The sequence below is a fragment of the Canis lupus genome, chromosome 4 (genome assembly GCF_048164855.1).
Source record: "Canis lupus baileyi chromosome 4, mCanLup2.hap1, whole genome shotgun sequence".
In the NCBI taxonomy this organism is placed as follows: Eukaryota; Metazoa; Chordata; class Mammalia; order Carnivora; family Canidae; genus Canis; species Canis lupus.
Window position 1 is genome coordinate 25,686,799 of NC_132841.1, and position 22,944 is coordinate 25,709,742.

The 22,944-nt window shown below is 34.7% G+C and overlaps 1 protein-coding gene and 1 non-coding gene across 21 annotated transcripts in view; one reads left to right on the forward strand and one right to left on the reverse strand.

The window, feature by feature from the left end:
• Positions 1 to 22,944, forward strand: part of ADK (adenosine kinase) — a 506,565-nt gene that overhangs the window by 425,536 nt on the left and 58,085 nt on the right. The window contains exon 10 of one of the 20 annotated variants that reach the window (XM_072823677.1): positions 9,186 to 9,322. The exons of 18 other annotated variants lie outside the window; for them this stretch is intronic. In XM_072823677.1, coding sequence (XP_072679778.1) covers positions 9,186 to 9,307 — 122 coding nt within the window. In that variant the 3' untranslated portion in view covers positions 9,308 to 9,322. Of the gene's footprint in view, positions 1 to 9,185; positions 9,333 to 22,944 lie in introns of those variants that run through there. One more of the 20 variants, XM_072823671.1, reaches the window with a different exon arrangement.
• On the reverse strand, positions 532 to 600 carry LOC140632808 (small nucleolar RNA U2-30). Its single transcript, XR_012030494.1, has one exon. It is a non-coding gene; the product is annotated as a small nucleolar RNA U2-30 (small nucleolar RNA).

Genomic DNA, 22,944 nt, shown 5'->3' on the forward strand with positions numbered 1-22,944 from the left:
TATAACCAGTTTAGACTCTTATTTACTTAACTTATAATTAGTCTTTTTATTTGGTAATGCCAGACTTCCAACTTTGTTCTTCAAGCTTATCCTGGCTTTTCTTGGCCCTTTGCATTTCCGCATAAATTTTAGAATCATATTATTGTTTTCCCCCTGAAATTTCTTAATTCCTACTAAAATTTTATTGAATTGAATTATATATCGAATATCTTAGCCCATTTGGAAAGAATTGACATCTTTACAATATTGTGTCTTCCAATCCATAGAGTATTTTACTCTATTAATTTAGGTGGTCTTTAATTTTTCTCAAAATGTTATTTTTTTTTCAGTATAATGGTCTTACATATATAACTTTTATGAGATTCCCTCCCCCCCCTTTTTTTTTTTGTATTTTCTTTATGTGAGCTCTATGCCCAACATGGGGCTTGAACTCACGACCCTAAAATCATGTGTCACATGCTCTACCAACTGAACCAGCCGGGCATCCCCATTTATTATTTATTTTTTGGTACTACCCTTTTTTTTTAATTCTGAGCTCAGATCAAGTATAGAAACATTCATAGTTATAAAGATCAGTAGAAAACCTTTCCATCATTACTAATTAGTCAGAAAAACTGATTAGTCTTTTATATACACACAAATTCACCCTCCAGTCTTTTATCTATCAACAAGTCCTCAGTTATCCACTCTCACCTTTATACATACAGGTACATCATTTTTAAATGACATACTTTAAGTTTCCAATTGTGTTTTACTGGAATATGAATTTTTATACTTGCTTTGTTTCTACTTATTAATTATAATAATATGTCTGTTGATTCTTTTGGATTTTCTGTGTATATAGTGGTATCATCTATGAATAATAACAGTTTAATTTCTTCTTTCCCAATCTTTGAATTTATTTTTTATTTTTCTTACTACACTATTAGCACAGTGAAGCACAGTGACTATGAGTATAACTGAAATGGTTATAGTGAGTATCTTTGTCTCATTCCCAATCTCCCATGGAAAATCTTCAGTATTTCATCAAAAAGGATAAAGTTTACTGTAATCTCTTTATTGGTTATAGTGAGTATCTTTGTCTCATTCCCAATCTCCCGTGGAAAATCTTCAGTATTTCATCAAAAAGGATAAAGTTTGCTATAATCTCTTTATAGATACTCTTTAACAGATTAAGAAAGTTTCCTTTCATTAATAGTTTACAAAGAGTTTGGTTGTTGATGATGTTGAGGTGTTTTTAGTCATAAAGGGAGTTGAATTTTATCAAATAACTTTTCTGTACCTATTAGAGATTGCTATATGATTTTTCACCCTCCCCCTTTTTTAATGTGTGAATTACTGCTTGATTTTGGAATGGTAAACATTCCATTTTCCATACATTATCGGGATAGTCCCAGTAGAGTCATGATATTCTTTTAATATATCACTGGATTTTATCTGATTATATTTATCTCAGATTTTTGCAGTGTTATGAAAGAGTTTGTTTCTTAATTTTTCTCTCTTGTAACTTCCTTGTTAGTTTGTGCAGGAACATTCTAATAACCTTATGAAGTGAATTAGGAAGTGCCCTTTTTCTGTTTTGGGAGAGTTTTATAAGCTTGAGGTAATTTTTATGTAAATATTTGAAAGAGTTCACCCATCAAAATATCTGGGCCTAGAGAATACTTTATTGGATAGTTTTTCATTACAGATTCTTCTTTAATTGAATAGGAGTGCCCGATTTTCTATTTCTTTCTATGTCAGTTCTGATAAATTGTATTTCTCTCAGGGTTTGTATATTTCACCTAAGTACTCAAATTTAATAGCATAAAATTATTTCTAGTATTCTTCCATCTTCTTAATTACTGTAGGATCTATAGTGATGTTCCTTTTTAGATTCCTAATCTTGGAATTAAATGTGTGCTCTTACGTCAGGCTCCCTGCATGGAGCCTGCTTCTTACTCTGCCTGTGTTTCTGCCTCTCTCTCTCTCCTCTCTGTGTATTCTAATGAATAAATAAATAAAATCTTTAAAAAAAAAAAAAAAGGGATCCCTGGGTGGCACAGCGGTTTGGCGTCTGCCTTTGGCCCAGGGCGCGATCCTGGAGACCCGGGATCGAGTCCCACATCGGGCTTCTGGTGCATGGAGCCTGCTTCTCCCTCTGCCTGTGTCTCTGCCTCTCTCTCACTGTGTGCCTATCATAAATTTAAAAAAATAATAAAAAAATATTAAAAAAAAATAAATGTGTGCTCTTTCTCTTTTCCTTGATCACTCTTCCTTTAAGTTTATGCTAATTTGGATTTTCAAAAGAAGTAGATGCCAAGATGAGGCTTGACACTCAAGAGATTAATGGAAGGAAACACCTATAACAGAAGATAAATTAGAAGCCTGAGGAAACAGGGAAACCTATCAAATTGTTGTACAAGTCTGACCCTTGTGTTAGCAGGACCAAAGGAAGGTTGGGCAGGAAGACACATAGATTGCAATGCAGTTAGGTTTTGACAAAGCCAGAGAGGAATCCACAAGCCAAAGTTGCCCAACAAGCAAAGTTGCCCAAAAGAATCCCATGTATCTCAAGAACAGGTCTCTATGCTACTCTGTTGTGCTCAAGGGAAACGTGGCCTCAGTATGAATGCAGTGGTGAATTTCAGACCATAGTTCCACTTGGAATATCTGAGAGGCACATTTTCATGGCCATGACAAGATTTATCAATTTTATTAGTCTTGTAAAGAACGAGGGCACCTGGGTGGCTCAGTCTGCAGTAAGCCAAGGTCATAATACCAGGGTTCTGGGACTAAGCCCCATTACCAGTTCCCTGCTTACCATGGAGTCTGCTTCTCTTGTGGAGTCGTGCTCTCTTGCTCTCCTTCTGAAATAAATAAAATCTTTTTATGAAAAGAAAAATAGCCAACCCTGTCTTTGTTGATTTTCTCCATTGAATGTTTTATTTTTTAAATTTTGCATACTTTTTCTTTATTCTATTTTCTACTTACAAAATTTCTAAATTTTGATATGTCTATTTTATTATTTTTAGTTCAAAACATTTTCTAGTTACTATTGTGATATATTCTTTAGAAGTTATTTAGGAAGTTCTGCTTAATTTATAAATATCTGGAATATATTTAGATATTTTCTAATTATCTTTTTCTGATTTTTGGTTTAACTTTATCATGGTCAGACAGAATGATTTTATTTAGTTCTTCAAAATTTGTTGAAACTTTGTCTTATTGAACATCATGTGATCAGTATTATACACATTTTTTGTGCATTTGAAAACAATATATATGTTGCCATCCCTTTTTTTTAATATACCAACATTCTTAAATATAGTCTTACTATATACAGAAAGGTCAGTTTTGTTGAGTTTGTTGTCCAGATCATTTATACTCTTGTTTAGTTTTTATCTGCTTGTTTTATCAGTTATTGAGAAATGTTTATTAAAGTGTCCTCCTATGGGGAGCCAGTTTGGCTCAGTGGTTGGGCATCTGTCTTTGGCTCAGATCATGATCCTGGGTCTTGGGATCAAGTTCTGCATCGGACTACCCACAGGGAGCTTGCTTCTCCCTCTGCCTATGTCTCTGCCTCTCTCTCTGTGTCTCTCATGAATAAATAAATAACATCTTTAAAACACAAAATAAAATAAAAATAAAGTGTCCTCTTATGATTGGGATTTTTATATATCTCGTTTTGGTTCCATCTAGTTCTGCTTTATATATTTTGAAGCTTTCATTCATGTGTAAGCTATATATATATGTATGTAAATGACGTGTATAAGTTTAGAATTTTTCTATCTTCTTGATGGATTGAACCTTTTATCATTTGGAAATATCCTCCATTACCTCTAATGATGAATATCTTTTGCATCTATTATTAGTTTAACTGCCAGTTTTATGTTGTTTTAGTGTTTGCATGGCTTTCCAATCCCTTTACTTTCAAACTTTCTGTTCTTAAATACAAGATTTTTTTTGGTAATTAGAATGCATTTTATTGTATTTTTTAAATTCATTCTATCTTTTAATTGGAGTCTATTTATATTTAATATACATTACTCATATAATTGGATTCCTATCTCACATCTTACTCTTTGTTTTCCTGTTTGTCTCACATGTTTATCTTCTTTTTTTCTTCTTTCCTGCTTCTTTTGGAATTGAACAAGGTTTTTTTTATTCATTTCCTTTTCTATTTGCTTGGCAGTTGTATATCCTTTTGATGTTTGCCCTAAAGATTACAAAAATGTATCCTTGACATATTGAAGTCAAACATAAACTATAAGGTTTGCCACTTCTCGTACAATGGAAGATCTTAGAAGATTTTAATTCCATTTAAGACCTCCAACCTTCTGTATTATTGTTGTCAGTCACCTTAATTCTACATTTTAATGCCTTGTAGTGACAAAATACTGTTATCATTTTGTGCAGTTGAATTTTACTCTTTACATTGTTGTTCTTCTCCTCCTGCATTTCCATGTTTTCATCTGAATAATTAAGAATTATTTTATCATTTTTCTTCTGCCTCCCCTTGCTTCTTTTATTATTCCACCGAGAATGTGGATTCTCTTAATTTTTGTTTGCAGATTTTTTTTTCTTTTTTTGAGAAAAGGGAAGGGAGCAAGCATGGGGGCTGCTGCAAAGTGAGAGCGGGGAGAGGGAATCCCAAGCACTCTCCATGTTCAGCACAGAGCCCAACGTAGGGCTTGATCTTAAAACCCTGAGATCATGACCTGAACTGAAAACAAAAGTGGGATGCTTAACCAATTGAGCTACCCAGGCGCTCCTGCAGTTATCTTTTATTTTGCCTTTCAATAAGTATAGAACTCTGTATTAGACGGTATATTCTTTGACTCTTTACAGTGACTTCCATAATCTTTGGATTCTTTTATTTTTGTCAAGAAGTCAGTTGTTAGGGGATCCCTGGGTGGCTCAGTGGTTTAGCGCCTGCCTTTGGCCCAGGGCGCGATCCTGGACTCCCGGGATCAAGTCCCACGTTGGGCTCCCTGTAATGGAGCCTGCTTCTCCCTCTGCCTGTGTCTCTGCCTCTCTCTGTCTTTCTATATATATCTATCGTGAATAAATAAATAAAATCTTTAAAAAAAAAAAAAGAAGTCAGTTGTTAGTCTTATTCTTGCTTCTTTAGATATATTTCCACTTTCTCTGTCTGGTTTTTAGAATTTTTCTTTGACTTTAACTTTGGACTTGGTTCTGGTTTTCTTGTATTTATCCTGCAGAGTTTTTAGTACTTGGATCTGTGGTTGATGACTCTTACCAGTTTTGGAGATTTTCCAACCTTTATCTCTTTGGATACTACATTCCTCTCTTTCTAATTGGAACACCAGTTACACATATCTTAGTGACCTGGCATTTAGTTCACTATCCTCCCTTCTACTTTGTCCAATCTGCATTTCAACACCTCATTGAGTTCTTTATTTCATTAGTCACATTTTTTACTTTCTATATTATTAGATCCCTTTTTTTATTATCATCAGTTCTATACTATAATCATCTATCTTGTCATTTATTTTTTGAACATGTTATTGACAGTAATAATTTGCATATTCAAAAATTATATCTTAGTCATCTATGAGTCTTTTTTTGTCTTCTTTTGGGAAGGCCTCATGTCTTGGTTTGCCTGATATATTTTCATTAAATGCTATATATTGTCCATAATAAACTATAGCATTTCTGTTGGTGGTATTATTTTCCTATAAAAAAACAGCTAGAGGGATCCCTGGGTGGCGCAGCGGTTTGGCGCCTGCCTTTGGCCCAGGGCGCGATCCTGGAGACCCGGGATCGAATCCCACGTCAGGCTCCCGGTGCATGGAGCCTGCTTCTCCCTCTGCCTGTGTCTCTGCCTCTCTTTCTCTCTGTGACTATCATAAATTAAAAAAAAAAAAAAAACAGCTAGAGCAGATAGTTTGAGGACTGAACCAACTCCAGGTTGAGTTACAGCTTTTCTAAGGCTTTTAATTTGCCTCCACTCCTATGCTATAACTCTCCTGAAATCTCAACTGAAATTCTACAGTATTTACTAGGGCCCATACTTGATAGGTTGTTGTTGGCACCATATGAGTGCTAAAAATGCTACTCTGCCTTTTAGAGGCCTTCTGCTTAGTGTCTTGCCTTCTTGTCCTGTAACATTACAAATTTGGCAAATACCTTTCCTTCTCCTAAAGAACATGATACCTCAATTCTGACTGCCTTGGCAGCCCCAAACTCCAGTTTTTGTTTCAGCATCCTGGAGATTGTCAAAAGCTCTGTTGACTTTTCTGTCTCTTATTAAGAGCCCTTTTCCTAGATTCTCAACCTCTAACCCAGTGCCAAAAATTTACAAGTGCCCTGAGGGGGAAATCAACTTTTTAAATGTCACCCTAGCTTCTTAAGGTTTTCTACTCCCAGCAACGTTATCTTACCAAGTCTTGGCTACCTTGACAGTGCTCTCATACCTGCATTTATTTTTTTTTATTTTTATTGTATAGCTTCTCTATCTGCTTATCGTATAGGAAGTGATTTATCACAAGCTATGGCATTAGAGCCTAAATTAAAGTTCCTAGTCAATATTTTTAATTGTAAAATAGAAAAATATATGGCTCAAGAAAATTAAGTGTATTCATCTGTTATATAAGGTTCTTAGCTGATTTAGCAATACTACCATCCATAACCTACTTTGAGAATGGGTGGATGCAATAATTTACACAAGAACCCAAAGTTAGAGCCAAAAAAACTGGATCAGACCAAAAAACTCGGGCCCAAAAAAAAAGTCAAGGAGCCCAGGTGGCTCAGAGGTTTAGTGCTGCCTTCAGCCCAGAGTGTGATCTTGGAGACCTGGGATCAAGTCCTGCATTGGAGCCTGCTTCTCCCTCTGCCTGTGTCTCTGCCTTTCTCTCTCTCTCTCTCTCTCTCTTTCTCTCTCTTTCTCTCTCATAAATAAATAAATAGAATCTTAAAAAAAAAAAAATCCCAGCATCTTGAATCCCAATCCAGTCTAATCTATTCTATACTACATTGCCTCATTTATTTACAGCAGTGGTTCTCAACCAGGAGCAGTTTTTCCCTTCACTTTTGGTTGTTACAGTTGGGTGGGCAGTAGGAAATGGACAAAAGCCAAAGATGCCACTTATATATCCTGTAATATACAGGACAGCCATCAACAACAGAGATTTATCTGGCCCAAAATAACAGGAATGCCAAGATTGGGAAAACCCTGGTTTATAGCTTTTAGTGTATCTGAGAATGTATATTTAAAGGATCACTTTCTGCCTCTTCATTACACTTAACCATTAGAGCAATACCAATAGATTTTTGTATTCTAAATCTTCCTGTAGGAATACATCCAGAGACCTTTTGACTCAAGAAAATGTACGTATATGATCTAGTATATATTTGCTTAACTCTGTTTCTCAGAGCTTCAGCCATATAATCTCTAATTTTAAGACTTCTCTTCAGTTAGAATTTTTTAGAACTGGTTAAAACAGTCCCACATGGAGGTGTGTATACATATCTTATAAATGCATTATGTGTATGTGAAGGATATCTAATGATAGCTACATTTACCTACATGTTTATAGATATATATGTACACATTAAATTAAATAGTTCTTAGATAATGTATCCATCTTCTTTTAAAACTCCAAAGTCAATTTCTATAATTGAAAACTCTTGAAAATATATTATAAATGGATATTTATCTGAGAAGTATATTACCAAATGTTTTTCAGAATAATTACTGTTTTTGCCCAGTGAGTGATTTTTCTAAAATTCAGTTAGACTCCAAAATTTATTTTTCAGAACATTACAGCTTGGCGGCAGAATTTTATTTTGGCTGAAACATGGCGTGTATGTCTTTGGCTCAGATAAAAGTCTTCGGAGGTGTAGCAGAAAAATCTGATTCAGATCATTGAACAGTTAAAATTTTCTTAGGTTAAAAGAAAAAAGTGGTTGCTCATTGGACATTAAAAACTGCTTAAATGAAGACTTATCTATTGCTTTATTCCTTTAAGCCTTAGCCAAGACAGTTTATCCTAATTAAATTTCTTTAGAAGTGTACATCATTTTTTATATTCATTGACCTTTGAAGTAGCCAAAATAGAAGCCACTATTCCTAAGGATTTTCCCCTGTTGTTTAATCTTGGCCCATGAAGTTTATTTAGCTTTTTTCTGCTTCTGTTAAACTATTTTAAGTTCTTATATTCAGTGCCTTTCTGGTTTAATAAGCAATCTAAAGCCCTAAGAAAATGTCCTAATTTGTTGTCAAATTAATCATTTAGCACTTAGCCCAATATTCAATTTATTTATCTTTTTTTTTTTTTTTTTTTTTTGAGAGAGAGAGAGAGAGAGAATGCATGTGCAAGCAAATGGGAGAAGGAGAGAGGTGAGGAGAATCTTAAGCAGGCTCCACACCAGCATGGAGCCCAATACAGGGCTTAGTCTCACAACCCTGAGATCAGGACCTGAGCCAAAATCAATTCAGACACTTAACTAACTGAGCCACCCAGGTGCCCCTGATTTACTTATCATATTAAATTTTGCCTGTATTTTTATTTCATTTAGTTCTAGAAAACTCTACCCTTACCTACCTTATAACAAAGGGGAAATTTTTTTTAACTGTTCTCTGAATAGGCAATACATCCATATGGTTCAGAATTCAAAAGATACAATAATTAGGACTGTTCAACTGTCCAGTACTTATGAGGAAGTAAACAGTTTTTCATTATTAAGATGACCATAAAACTTAACAAAACTCAGATATATTTGAGAGTGAAAGAGAGTACCATTAATTATACTAGGGCTATCCTGAGCAAACCAGTCCATATTGTCATGCTCCTTATTATAGATAGTAAAACAAAGATATTTAGTGAAATGAATTCTTGTATTGCTTAAGTTTTTGTGCTGTGCTATTTCTAACATTTCTTCCAATTCAAAGATCTTTGATTATGTGCTAAGAATATGCCAGGTAATATAGAACTTAAAGAAATCTGAGACTCTCTAACAGGACAAGTGGGAATGGTAAAATACCAATAGATAAAACAGTAAAGTAGCAGTACAGATGAATTCAGATCACTGTGGTTTTACTGAGCACCTACTGTGTGTCAAGAATTATGGTTATAAAAATAAATGAGACAAAAATTCTATTTCTTGAAATCTAGGAGAGGCATAACCCACTAACACAGTAAGAGAAGTAGTATATGACTTTAATGAACTACCCTTTATAGGACAGAAGACACAAGGAATTGGAGAAAGTTTCACAAAGAAGTGGTGTTTTAATGAGGCTTTGAAGAGTACAGTTCATTTTTGGCAAGTTGAGATTCCAAAGGAATATAAATTGATGGAATAACAAGATAAAAATGCAAAGAGGCCTTAAAAGGTATAATGTATCACAGAGAATGTCAAATATTGGGGAGAGATTTGTGGGTAAACATGAATGATAAGTTGTGATAGGTTTTTTAATGCTTTGCTGGGCAGTACATGATTAAGTGCTTAAAGTACATACAGAAGGAGCGATGCCTGAGTGGCTCAGTGGGTTAAGCATCTAATTCTTGATTTCAGCTCAGGCCATGATCTCAAGGTCATGAAACTGAGCTCCGCATCAGGCTCTGCACTCGGTATGGAGTCTACTTGAGATTCTCTCCCTCTGCCCACCCTCCCTGCTTGCTCTTGTTGTTCTCCCCCTCCCCATTAATTAATTAATTAATTAATTAATTATCTTGAAGTGCATACAAAGGAAGAAGAGATCATTTGGGCTGAGAAACATCTTGTGGTCAGTTTATCATAATGCACTTTTATTTGTTTATAAAGCCCTGTTTCAGAGGGATCAGTGAATACTAAACGTGAAGATATTTTTATTTTCTAATTAAATGCCAAAGAATAAAAACTGCAATAATCCCTCTAAAAGGTATTAGTAATGAATAAACCTGTGGGGTTAGAGTGAGACAAATTTGATAGGGTTAGGAAAATTGTAGAGAAAAAGCTATATATAAACCATGGTAAGAGCACTAGGGAAAATGCCTTAGAAAATTAATAAAGATTGGTTTGGTTTAAAGATGATAAACAAAGACTAATGTGAAAGGGTAATGAATTCAGCCATGGAGACAGTTCATACTAAAGTGCCTTCTAAAAGAAGTGCTACTGAACTAGCTTTATTAAATATTTTCTTTCCTTAAATTAAGGAAAAAGAGTCAGTAACCCATTAATAAAATTTGTAGTTGAGACTAAACTAGGAGATAATATATCTATTAATAAAATTATAGAAATTCTGATACTAGAAACCAGAAATAGAAGTTCAAAGTAACATTTAAAATTAAATAAATATATTCATCCCATTTTAAATCTACATAGAAGCAGCAGGTAACACTAGAGAAATGTCTTCATTTTCAGGAGATATTCATGGTTTAGTGTTTAATAAGTGAATGATAGACTCCCCTAAAATTGAAAGCAGTAGAAATATGTCTTCACTAAAGAGTCTACATTTACAAGCTGTATAATGTGATTATAGTCTACGATTCAAGGTGTTTTTTTGTGAAATTTTTCATATAAATCTTTGTCATTGAACTTTCTAGAGAACACTGTTCCTTCTGTGACTCACATTTTAATGAAGAAACTGTTCTGTTTTAAAATGGTCTTATTCCTTCTAGATGTTGCTTAAATATGTGGAGTATAGCTAGGTCTTAAGGAAGATTGGATGAGGAACAATGAATGGAGGCCTAGACAAAAAGTCTAGTTCCCTGAAACAGTTACATGGACCCCTAGCAAGGTTCATGTCGAAACTCCTGGTTAATATGAATATGCCCCTGAGTCCTAGAAAGTAAACCATGGCCTTGACCATCTGTGACTTACAGTACTAGGATTAACCATTATATTTCCACCATAAATTACAAGTCATAGCATGATTATTGTGAAAGATCAACAGTGCTCTTTGTTATGATCGAATAGTATTGCAGTCAGCTATTCTGGAATCTGTTAAGCCATTATAACAAATCCATATAGGCTTAAGATTTTTAGAGCCTTGGCTATAGCTACTTTGAGAATTTGACACAAAGGCTAATCAAAAAGCTTTATTTTGAAATAACCTTCAATTTATCCATTCCTATCTTCACATTCCTCTATAAAGAATATCTACATTTAGATTTTTTTAAAGATTTATTTATTTATTTATAAGAGAGAGAGAGAGAGAGAGAGAGAGGCAGAGACATAGGCAGAGGGAGAAGCAGGCTCCATGCCGGAAGCCCGACATAGGACTCAATGCCAGGACTCCAGGATCACGCCCTCGGCCAAAGGCAGGCGCTAAACTGCTGAGCCACCCAGGGATCCCCTCATTTAGATTTTTTTAATTGGATGTTTTATAAGTACAAAGAACTATTTAGAGGGAAAAAGATAAAATGTTTATTTATATAATATATATTAATGAAATATATTACTATATTTTATATTATATATTATATAGATATATTAATATATGTTTAATATATATATTAAACTTTAACTGAACATTCAGCTGCAATAAACTTTTAGAAACCTACTCATTGGTATGTCAGCATAAGAAGTGGATCATAATAGGGTCATTAGGTTTCTTTGACACGTGATAGCAACAACCCAACCCAGCATACACTTGTAAGCTTATCTATTAAGCATAAAGGCATTTGTCACCATTGACAGTACTGACATTTAATCTGGGATCTGTTCACAGCTCAGTTTTCCATGTGTTACTATATGTTATTTGGTGGTTTCAATTCAGAATCAAAGCATAGCTAGCTTTTCTCTTCAAGTTACGCTAAATTTTACCTAAACAGGGGAAAATGGAAATATTATATAGATCTTGTTGGGGTGATAATTTTCCTCCAGATGAATCATGCCAATCAAGGTTTCGAGAATTGACCTTTTGTGCTGTTTCTATAGTTTACAAGCCAAAGCTGTGATAAAGTAGATTATAGTAAGTTAGATTAATGGGCTAGGAAGGAAGCATAGCGGATCGGTAAGCATAGTGGATCGGTTAAATAGGAAAGTCAGGAAAGCAGAGTGGTGGGGACTGGGAAAAAACTTAATTCAGGTGAGGCAGATGTTGAGATAAAGTAGATCCAGGAGTTGGTAGCAAGTCATTTTAAGTACAGTTTCCAAGGGTACAGCAGCCTCAGCAGTTCTGGTATGAACACACCAAGTTATTATGTGAGGTAGGAGTGGTTGTGGAAAAAGGAAAAAAGCTCTTTCTCAGGAGGCTATCGGTATCATTCAGAGAAGTCTATTCTTATATAAAAGGAGCTGTATTGGTCTTCTAAGAGGAAAGGTTGCCAGAAACTGGCAAACACTAAAATGCTTAACAAATACATTGGAGTTAGAGCAGTTTAGTTTTTAGAAAGTGGAGCCTAGAATGCTAGGAAGGATAATCACTCAGGGCTAAGACAATCTAGATTGAAGCCCAGGCCAGTCCTAAGAATTGATTAGTACAGAAGACAATTTGTTAAAACAAAAGCTCTGCAGTTCCAGTTGGGCTGGAACTTACATCTTAACGTCTAAAGTAATTCTATGCTCTACTCTTGATACATATCCTGTCCTTGTTAGAACTATCTTAAAGTTGGGGTACCCAGCTCTGCAATTACAGCCTGAACTGTAAAGACCCAGGAAAGTATAAGGAAGGCAAAATGAGGAAGGACTTCATGCAAAAATGATACAGGACTTGAAATATCAGGTATCTGAACATGTCTATGACAAGAACCAAGTTGCAACTTAACTGAAATGCTATATTGAACCACTGCTGTTTCTAACATATACTGTGCTGGAGTTTTATTGGAAACAAAGGCATATGGCCCTTTAGAGAGCTTATACATAAATAAAGCAGGTAGGATACACACTAGAAAACTATACATAGAAAACATTATTTGAATTTTACCAAGAAATGGGCTGTAGAAATAAAATAATGCAAGCATGAGTTCACTTTACATAGTGATCATAGTGATTTGCACAGTGATTTGTGCAATATAAGTGAGGTTTTGGTGCAGACAAGAACTAGAAATGACCTTAGAGATCATCTGGTACATCTTGAAGTTTGAAAAATAATTGAGACCCACTGCTGGTGGGAGAAATTTTGTACAGCTTTCCTGGGTGACAGCTTGAGAATACATATCAAAAGCCTTTAAAATATGCATATCCTTTGACTCAGTAATTTTAGTTACAGGAATTAATCCTATGGAATAATTTAGCATATGCACAAAGATTTACATACAAGGATATTCATAACAACATTGATCTTAAATTTTTAATGTTTTTAACTTTTCATTTTGCAGCAAAGAGATTGCAAAAATACAGATCTTCCATATATCCTTCACTCAGCTTTCCTAAACACTAACATTTTATATAACTGTAGTACAATTATCAAAACCAGGAAATTAATATTGAAAGAATATTATTTAAAAAGCTACACACCTTCTTCAGATGTTACTAGTTATTTCACTAATGTTCTTTTTCTGGTCTACAGTATACAATCCAGGACCCCACATAATGCATTAGTAGTTAGTCAATTTCTCTTGTTTTTTCTTCTAAGTTTCTCTGTGAATGGAATTTAAAAATACATGAATATATGCATACATCTATACCTATTTCTGTATCTATTTGTCTATATCTGTGTGTGCATGTATATATGTGTGTGTGTGTATATATATATTTTTAATATGAGTTCATACTGATCTTGCCTACTCCAGTATAACACAACAGCATTTCCCCCCACAGTTAATTTTAACTTTCTAAATGGTGTGTATAAGGTTATCATGGCTCTGTAGATACTGTGGTGTCTCTTTACAAAGATATATTTAATGAATTGTCTCTCTCCCCACATCTCTTCTCCATTCCCATTTTCCCATTATTCCATCCTTTTTCCACCTACCACTTTTTTTTATCTTTACTTTTTATTTTTATTTTTATTTTTATTTTTATTATTTATTCATGAGAGACACAGAGAGAGGCAGAGACATAGGCAGAGGGAGAACCAGACTCCATGCAGGGAGCCCATTGTGGGACTCCAGGATCACACCCTGAGCCGAAGGCAGACGTTTAACTGCTGAGCCACCCAGGTGTCCCTTCACCTACCTTTTGAAGGCAACTGAATTCATTAGTTTCTGATTTATTCTTCCTGTATTTCATCTTATTTTTCCCCAAACAGCTTTATTGAGATATAATTCATATACCGTATAATTTACGCATTTAAAATGTATAATTCAGTTTTTTTGTATATTCACAGTTTTACAACCGTCACCACCGTCAATTTTAGAACATTTTTGTCACCCTAAAAGAAACTCCTCAAAAAAAAAAAAAAAAAAGAAAAAGAAACTCCTCAGTTTCTCTAACTTTTGCCAGCCCTTTGCAACCAACATAAATTTATTGTCTTTCAGTTCTAAAGGCTGAAAGTCTCTAATATCATCATGTAGAGTGATAAAGATATCATAGGGCCATGTTTCCTCTCAAGTCTATAGAGAAAAATTCTTCCTTGTATCTTCCTAGCTTCTTGTGGCTCTTGACAATCAATCCTTGGCATTTCTTGATAAAGTCCTTGGCTTATAGCTCTATCTCTGTATGTCCTCACTTCTTATTTAAGGACATTCTTAACTCATTACATATGCAATTGCATCTGTCTTATTTTTTTTTTTAAGATTTTATTTATTTATTCATGAGAGACATACAGAGAGAGACAGAGGGAGAAGCAGGCTCCCTCTGGGGAGTCCGATATGGGACTTGATTCCAGAACACCGAGATCACAACCTGAGCCCAAGGCAGACACTCAACCACTGAGCCACCCAGGTGCCCCTCAACCAGGGCTTCTATTGGAAAACAATTATACACTTGACGGGATGAGCACTGGGTGTTATGCTATATGTTGGCAAATGGAACTCCAATAAAAAAATATACAAAAAAAAAAAAGAAAAGAAAGAAAAAAAAGGAAAACAATTATACATATTTTTCCACACCTTGCTTTTTCAGTTAATACATCTTGGAGATCGTTCCATGTGTTTAGGACTGTGTAATATTCCATTTCATTAATGCACCATCCTTTAATTTAACTAATCTTCCTGTGTACATCTTGGTTATTTCTAGTCTTTTGTTGTGACAAATAGACTAGTGCTATGTGTAATGACCAAAATAATTGGAAACAATACAACTGTCTATAAACAGTAAAATAAATAAATGATACACTAATACAGTGGGATATGTAATGAAAAGAGAATTAATGAATAATATTACACTTAACAATATGAATGAATATAGCAAATACAATGTTGAGCCAAGTCAGGCCTGAAAAAGTGAATCCTGACTTCGAACTTAGATAGTAAAAATAGCTCCTATTAGACCATTCTTTCTTCAGGTAGCAATTATAATGCTGAACAAAATATAAAAGCCACAACCTGGGAACACTAGAAAACAAGGAAAATTAGGCAGAAACTGAAGCAAAGGTGTAGTCTTAAGTTTTCTCTTTTTGTGGCTTTTATCTGTAGTGCAAGCCCAAGTTGGCATTAAGTGGCATGCCTAAAACTTGATAGAAAACATGCAGTCTGACTGACAGGTTAGAATTTGAGTCTAACAAAAGATTAACTGCTTATTTTATGGGGAAAAAATCAACTCTCTTCATGGAAACACAGTTGTCTGGTCTCTACAACAGGGGTCAGCAAACTTTCTTAAAGGGTTTAATATTAAATATTTTAGATTTATAGGCCAAGTGGTCTCTGTTGCAACTACTCAACTATGCCATTTTAATGCAAAAGCATCTATAGACAATACATGCACAAATAGGCATAGCTGTGCTCCTCTAAAACTTTTTTCACAAATCAGGTGACCTGCCCACTGGCTATAGTTGGCCAACTCCTACTCCACAATGTCTCATTTACAATATTCATGGTACAATACAAATTATAAGACATACAAAGAAACGTGTACAATGAAGAACAAAAGAAATCAGTGGAACTGGGTATCTAGCCAAAGGAAACAAAAACACGAATCCAAAAAGATATATGCAGCTCTATGTTCATTGCAGCCTTGGCATTATTTACAATAGCCAAGGTGTGGAGGCAGGCAGCCCAAGTGTCCGTTGATAGACAAGTGCATAAGTAAGATGTAGTGTGTATGCACACACACACTGGAATATTACACAGCCATAAAAAAGGATAGCGTTGTGTCATTTGTGACAACATGGATGGACCTGGCAGATACGATTCTGTGTGAAATAAGTCAGACTGAGAAAGACAAATACTATATGATTTTACTCATATGTAGAATCTAAAAAACAAAACGAATGAACAACAAAAAAGCAGAATCAGAAAACAAAAAGTTAATGGAAAAGAAGAATTTATTTAACCCAATATAGGTAATGAGGTAACATCCTACTGTGTTCCAGGCACTAGTAACATACTCTATATGTGGCAGTGTCTATCTCCAGGGAACTCACAATATATGAAATAGAGATATGTAAAGAAATAATCACAATTTGTGGTAATAAGAACAGTAGTAGATGAATACTTAAGGTGTTAAAGACCTAAGAAGAAGCAACAATTGCATGGAGAAGTCTAAGAAGTGCTTTCTAGAGATTTAACATTAGGGGTATTTGAGGCTTGATAAGCAAAGAAGGAAAAAAAATTCTACGCAGAAGAAACAATGTATACCAAGGCATAGGCAAAGAAGAATAAAGCATCATGCATTGGGGAACAGATTTTATATGCCTACAGTGCAAGCTAAACATAGGTACAAGAAGCTAGAGAGATAAAGAAGGACTGCATTACTAAAGGCAAAAAGACACCAGGAAAGAAGGTTTAATAGAACTTAGCAATTATGTAACAAGACAAAAGTGATCGAAAGATGATAATACAAAAAGATAAGAACTCAGTATTAAGAATTACACAGTGAATAGGTAGTTTTCATCTGAGTGATGCATATATCTAGAAGGTCTTTTTTAAGTATGTATGATGAAAAACAGTAAATCAATGAAAGTCTGAATATAAAATACTCACATAGATTCTTAAAGTCAACCAACAACATAGAATTGATTATTATGCCAGTTGACCATTGGAATAATTACAAACTGTAAAAGAAAAGAAAAATTACCTGAATGAATATTTTTCTCAGGAGAAAGAAGAAATTTTTAGATACATATGGAATAACTGAAGAAGAAACAGAATTGCTATCAATGTTCCAAAGGTTTGGTTTTAAATAATCAAATTAATTCCTCTTTCATTTGTTTTAAAATACTGTTGTTTCAAGAACCACCAATTATCAGCTAATGCTGGAAGTCTGTAATTATGTGTTAATATATGACAAGACTGGCAATCTCCACAGAAGACTGGCACTTAGCAGAATGCTTAAATCTGCTAGTGGTCCAATGAATCGGTAGCTCAGAAATTTTCCTAGAAAGTAACCTCTGTTGTTCAAATTATATATCCATTTGTAGAGGAAAAAAACCTACAGAGTACAGGCAGTGTTACCTGAATTATTATAGAGTAATTGATTAGAAATCCAAATCAAAATTCAATACTCTGGATTCAGATGCATGGCTGCTTGAAGCCTGGAGGGCAGGAAGAGGTAGGGGCTTATAAAAAAACACAAAGAAGGGATGGATATGTTCATTATCTCGGTTGTGGTGATGGCTTCATGGATGTATACCTATTCAAATTTGTTAAATTATACATTTTAAATATGTATAGCGTATTGTATGTCAGTCTTACCTCAATAAAGCTGTTAATAAAAGAAACTAATTTAATTTTAGATTAGTCAGATATATTTTTTAGTCCTGCACCATTATCCATATTAAAAAGTTAGCCGTTATTAAATACATATACACCACTTGAAATCTAGGCTGAGTTATGATGAATTGAGTGTAGTGATTTTTAACTAGAGTCCTAAAGTAATATATTTTATTAAGCTGTACATTTGCACGTATGTTTTTGAACCTATGTTGATTCTGGTGATTATTTTTCTTGAGAGTTGGTATCTATAGAATGGATGTTAAACTGGCTTTTTTTTTTTTTTTTAAGATTTTTATCTATCGGGCAGGCCCGGTGGCACAGTGGTTTAGCACCGCCTGCAGCCTAGGGCGTGATCCTGGAGACCCTGGATCGAGTCCCACGTCAGGCTCTCTGCATTGTGCCTGCTTCTCCCTCTGCCTGTGTCTCTGCTTCTCTCTCTCTGTGCCTCTCTCTGTGTGTGTGTCTCTATGAATAAATAAATAAAAAATCTTTAAAAAAACTTTTTTAAAGATTTTTATCTATTAGACAGAGCATGCACATGAACAAAGGGAGCAGGAGAAGCAGGCTCCCCACTGAGCAGAGAGGCTCATGTAGGACTCAATCCCACAACCCCCAGATCATGACCCAAGCCAAAGGCAGACGCTTAACCCACTGAGCCACCCAAGCACCCCGTTAAACTTAAGATGTTTAAGCAGCTTTTAGAATATATCAATATCACATTAGTTTGAATATTTTTTCCTTGTGAGAAATGCAGAATGATCAGTGTTTCAGGTGCCCCAATCCTAATAAACACTTTTATTTTTTTTTCTAATAAACACTTTTAATAAAACTTTCTTCTAACCTTTATATACTGTTGCTTTATTAATGTGCTTTTAGAATCAGACTATTAAATAGCTTTCTGACAATGTCATCCTGACTGTGGTTCAGACCAATATGAACTCTAGTTATTAAAGATTAATTTTGTAGGTAGAACCTAGATATGTTAGAAAATATAGGACTTTAGGGGATCCCTGGGTGGCGCAGCGGTTTGGCGCCTGCCTTTGGCCCAGGGTGCGATCCTGGAGACCCGGGATCGAATCCCACGTCGGGCTCCCGGTGCATGGAGCCTGCTTCTCCCTCTGCCTGTGTCTCTGCCTCTCTCTCTCTCTCTCTCTCTCTCTCTCTGTGACTATCATAAAAAAAAAGAAAGAAAGAAAAAAAAAGAAAATATAGGACTTTAATAAAGAAGTTCAAATTGGGCTATGAAATGTAAGAGAAACTTTCAAAAGAATTTGCTATTTGGTGCTTGGAGTATAGTCAGTCAGATGCCCTTAAAATATTGCTAGAGTATAAATAATGAAAGTATTTATACCCTTTTATACAGTAACTTCAGTTCATGGAATTTAATCTAAATAAAAATACAGGAGCCACTACATGTGAAGATATATTTGTTTCATTTTTATATATCATAGTAAAAATTAAATAATGGATGAATTTAAAATAATGGATAAACTATGTCATTTATCGATACTACCATTAGAAATAGTGCAACAATTTGAGACTATATGTATGTTAGATGAAAAATAAACCAAAACAATGGGTTCATTTATTTTGTGAAGCTTTGCTACTAAAAATTTGAGGACTTTTCTTTAAGTGTAAAAGAATCAGAAGATAAAATTTCCATTACCATCAAAATAACAAGCATGGTTATGGTAGGGGGTAAGATAATAAATACTATGTGTTTCCCATATCTTACTTTTATTTTTTTAATTATTAGTCATTTTTAAAAGAACATGCTCCTTTTAATTAACAAATTTAGCTACCCTAAAGTAACATAGACAACTAGTGGCTGAAGCTCTGGGGTTTCATTAGTGCAGTGATGACTTAATTAACAAATCCTCTATGAACAAAACCTCTTTCCCAGGACTGGCCTTGGTGCAGCAGGCATGAGGGAAGGATCAATTTTCTCTGAGCTAGATTGGTGGCAGCAGGGACTAATGAGGCAGGGCCTTGAAAGTGGCTCTCTCTCAGATCTAACTCCTCAGGGGTTGGCTAGAACTGATGCTGAGGGCACTGCTGCACTCCTGGGACCTACACAGCCTGGTTACCCAGGTGTTGAAAAAACGATTTCTGTGCCAAGACCATATGTGGCTTTTAAGAGACTCCACAGGATTCTTGCTTTAGGCAGAGCATTCCTAGTGTGGAATGAGTAGGCTAGAAAATAGCAAAGAAGGAATCCCATGTGCTAGGGCGCTTCCAGTTGTCTTCCGTGTGCTCACTGTACTGCTTTTTCAATTTTCTAGGCTTCATTTTATTCAACTGTAAAATGAAAGGACTGACTAGAAAATCTCTAATATATCTGGCAGTTCTATCTAGATCACGAGTCAGTGAACTTTCTGTAAAGGGCCAAATAGTAAATATTCTCAGCTTTGCGGTACAGGCAGCCTCAGTCACAACTACTCAACTCTGCTTCTGTAGCATGAAAGCAGCCATATATAACAATACATAGAAGCAAATGGATGTAGCTGTGTTCCAATAAAACTTTATTTATGGAAATAGGCACTAGCCAGATTTGACACACACCACAGTCGGATACCCCTGGTCTAGATATTAATATAATGGAAATGTAATTAAAAGAATTCTTTAGTGGATAGGATATAAACCTTATTTCTGTGGCACCATTCTTTCCTTCATTTTTCTTTTAAAGATTAGTCGAATATAAAATGGTATTTCACTATCAGGGTTTCACACCATGAGAAAAGGATAAAAATATCCTGTCACCAAACTGTTGTATTAAATTGTCTGCAATAGAGAAACCCTGAGGTTTCTCAACTAAGGAAGAAAATGGTATCCACAACACTTAGGATTCATTTCAGTCTTCAGAATTCTTTGGGTCTAGTAGGACAGTTCAGTGTTTGCTCATTTTGTTTCTGATAAAAACGGCTAAATCATGCCTTTCATTAAAATGTAAGCTGCACGGTTTAGCACCTGCCTTTGGCCCAGGGTGCAATCCTAGAGACCAGGGATCAAGTCCCACGTCAGGCTCCCTACATGGAGCCTGCTTCTCCCTCTGCCTGTGTCTCTGCCTCTCTCTCTCTCTCTCTGTCTATCATGAATAAATAAATAAAATCTTTAAAAAAAAAATGTAAGCTGCAGACCCTGTGGGGGGTGTGTGTGTGTGTTTCAGAAAGGAGCCACTGCCTTGCTAGGCCAACTTCAGTTCTCCATCTGTCTTAGATTGGGCTTATATCTTGGTCTTAAGTTACCAGGATTCTAATGTGGAAATCAGCCTGTCTTCACTTTGGAGACCTTTGTTAGTTCTCCTACATCAGGCTTCAGCTATTTTGTCTAGTATATTTATATCAAACTTTACTTCTGTTTGCTGTAACAACAAAGCAACCATGGTTAAGATAATTAATTCAGGCCTATTATTACATGAAGAGATCAGCACAGCGACACTTTATCTGCCCAGAGAAGTCTAAAATATTCTTGTTTGCCAGCTTGCTTTCATCTCAGCACTGTTTGGACTCTGTACTTTTTAAGCTGCAGTGCATTAATTCCTTAATGGCCTATCCCACTAAACAGAGCTATAAGCCCAGCAGAACTGACATATTTGTGTACTTACAACTTATCCAGAGTAAGCAGGTCCACCATCTCAGCATGGTGACAACTATAACCCTTACTTTAATGCAGCAGTTTTCAAAGTATGGACCTATTAGAGGTCTCTGAGACTCCTTCAAGTTGTCTCTTCCATGAAGTCAAAGCTATTTCACAATAATATTACAGTATTATTTGCTTTTTTAACCCTCAATTTCAGTAGAGTTTTCCAGAGACTACATAATGTGTGATATAGCAACAAATTGAATGCTAAAACAGATATGAAAACCCAGCTGTCTTTTATTAAATCAAACATTAAAGAGATCAGAAAAAATATAAATGGTACTCTTTTCACATTTTTGTTTAGAATATATTATTACTTTTCATAGAAATATGTTGAAGTGTAACTGGTTTCCTAATATGTCCTTTTTAATTTCTAATACAGTAAATATTTATAAATAAAACTCACATAAACAAAAGCTATTTGAGGTTCTCAATTTTTAGGAGTAGAACAGGAGTCCTAGAATTAAAAAATTTGATAATACCTACTCTAATATAATACTCTCAGTTGCAATGCTCTGATTTCATGGCTACCAATGCCATCCTCAACATAAGACCACAAATAAATATCCACTGAAATTCCCCCAGTCAGAGATTACGGATGTTAACAATTTAGTTATTATCCTTCCAGACCTCTTTCTACTGAGGACTTCCATGCACACATTACATAATTTTACATATATAGGATTATACTATACTTTTCCAAACTTCATCTCATGAGACACTTCCATTTAATTAGTAAGTCAAAAACCTAAGGTCTTGAAAAGGGAATAGATATCATCTTATCATATTCCCAAATCAATGCAAGAATCTTCTTTAAAATACTCACTACCTAGCAGATCTATCTATTCATTTCAGTTTTATAAACTCCAAATTGTTAGAAAGTTTTTCCTTGTTGAACAGAATTTTGTTTTATCATTTCTGTCCATTGGTCCTAATTCCACTTTCAGGACTGTGTAGAATATATCATAGCCATCTTGGCTGTGCTGCATTCTGGATATTTTCTTATTTTATTTTATTTTATTTTATTTTATTTTATTTTATTTTATTTTATTTATTTTATTTATTTTTTTTTATATTTTCTTCTGATCTATCTTCCAGTCACTGATTCTTTTCTAAGCTGTGTCTAAGTTTCTGTTGAATATTTATCCACTGAATTATTTTCAATTTCCATTTAAATCTATTGATGCTTAATTTCAATTTTTATACTTTATACTCCCCTGCTGAAGTTCTCAATTTTATTTTTAACACTTGATCAGTAAGCATAGTTATTTTAAAGTCTCTCTTTGATAAATTTACTATCTGGAACTATTTGAGACTACTTTCTATTATACAATTTCTGCTGGTTTTAATTTCTTTCCTTGCCTCCTTATATTACTATTTATTTACAATTTATTTTTTATAGTGAGCAAGACGGTGTATTTGGAAAATGCTTTGCAGAAATAATTTAAGCCATAGGGTGATTCATGTTTGTTTTGGCAGTTACAGAAACACTGGCAAACTAGAGTCATCTTAATCTAAGTTTAGGAATTCAGAATTGCAAACTAAGCTATAGTCCATTGCGTAGTCCTGTCTACTTCCTGTTCACCCTTAATCATAGATGCAGCCATTTGGGTTTCCTTGC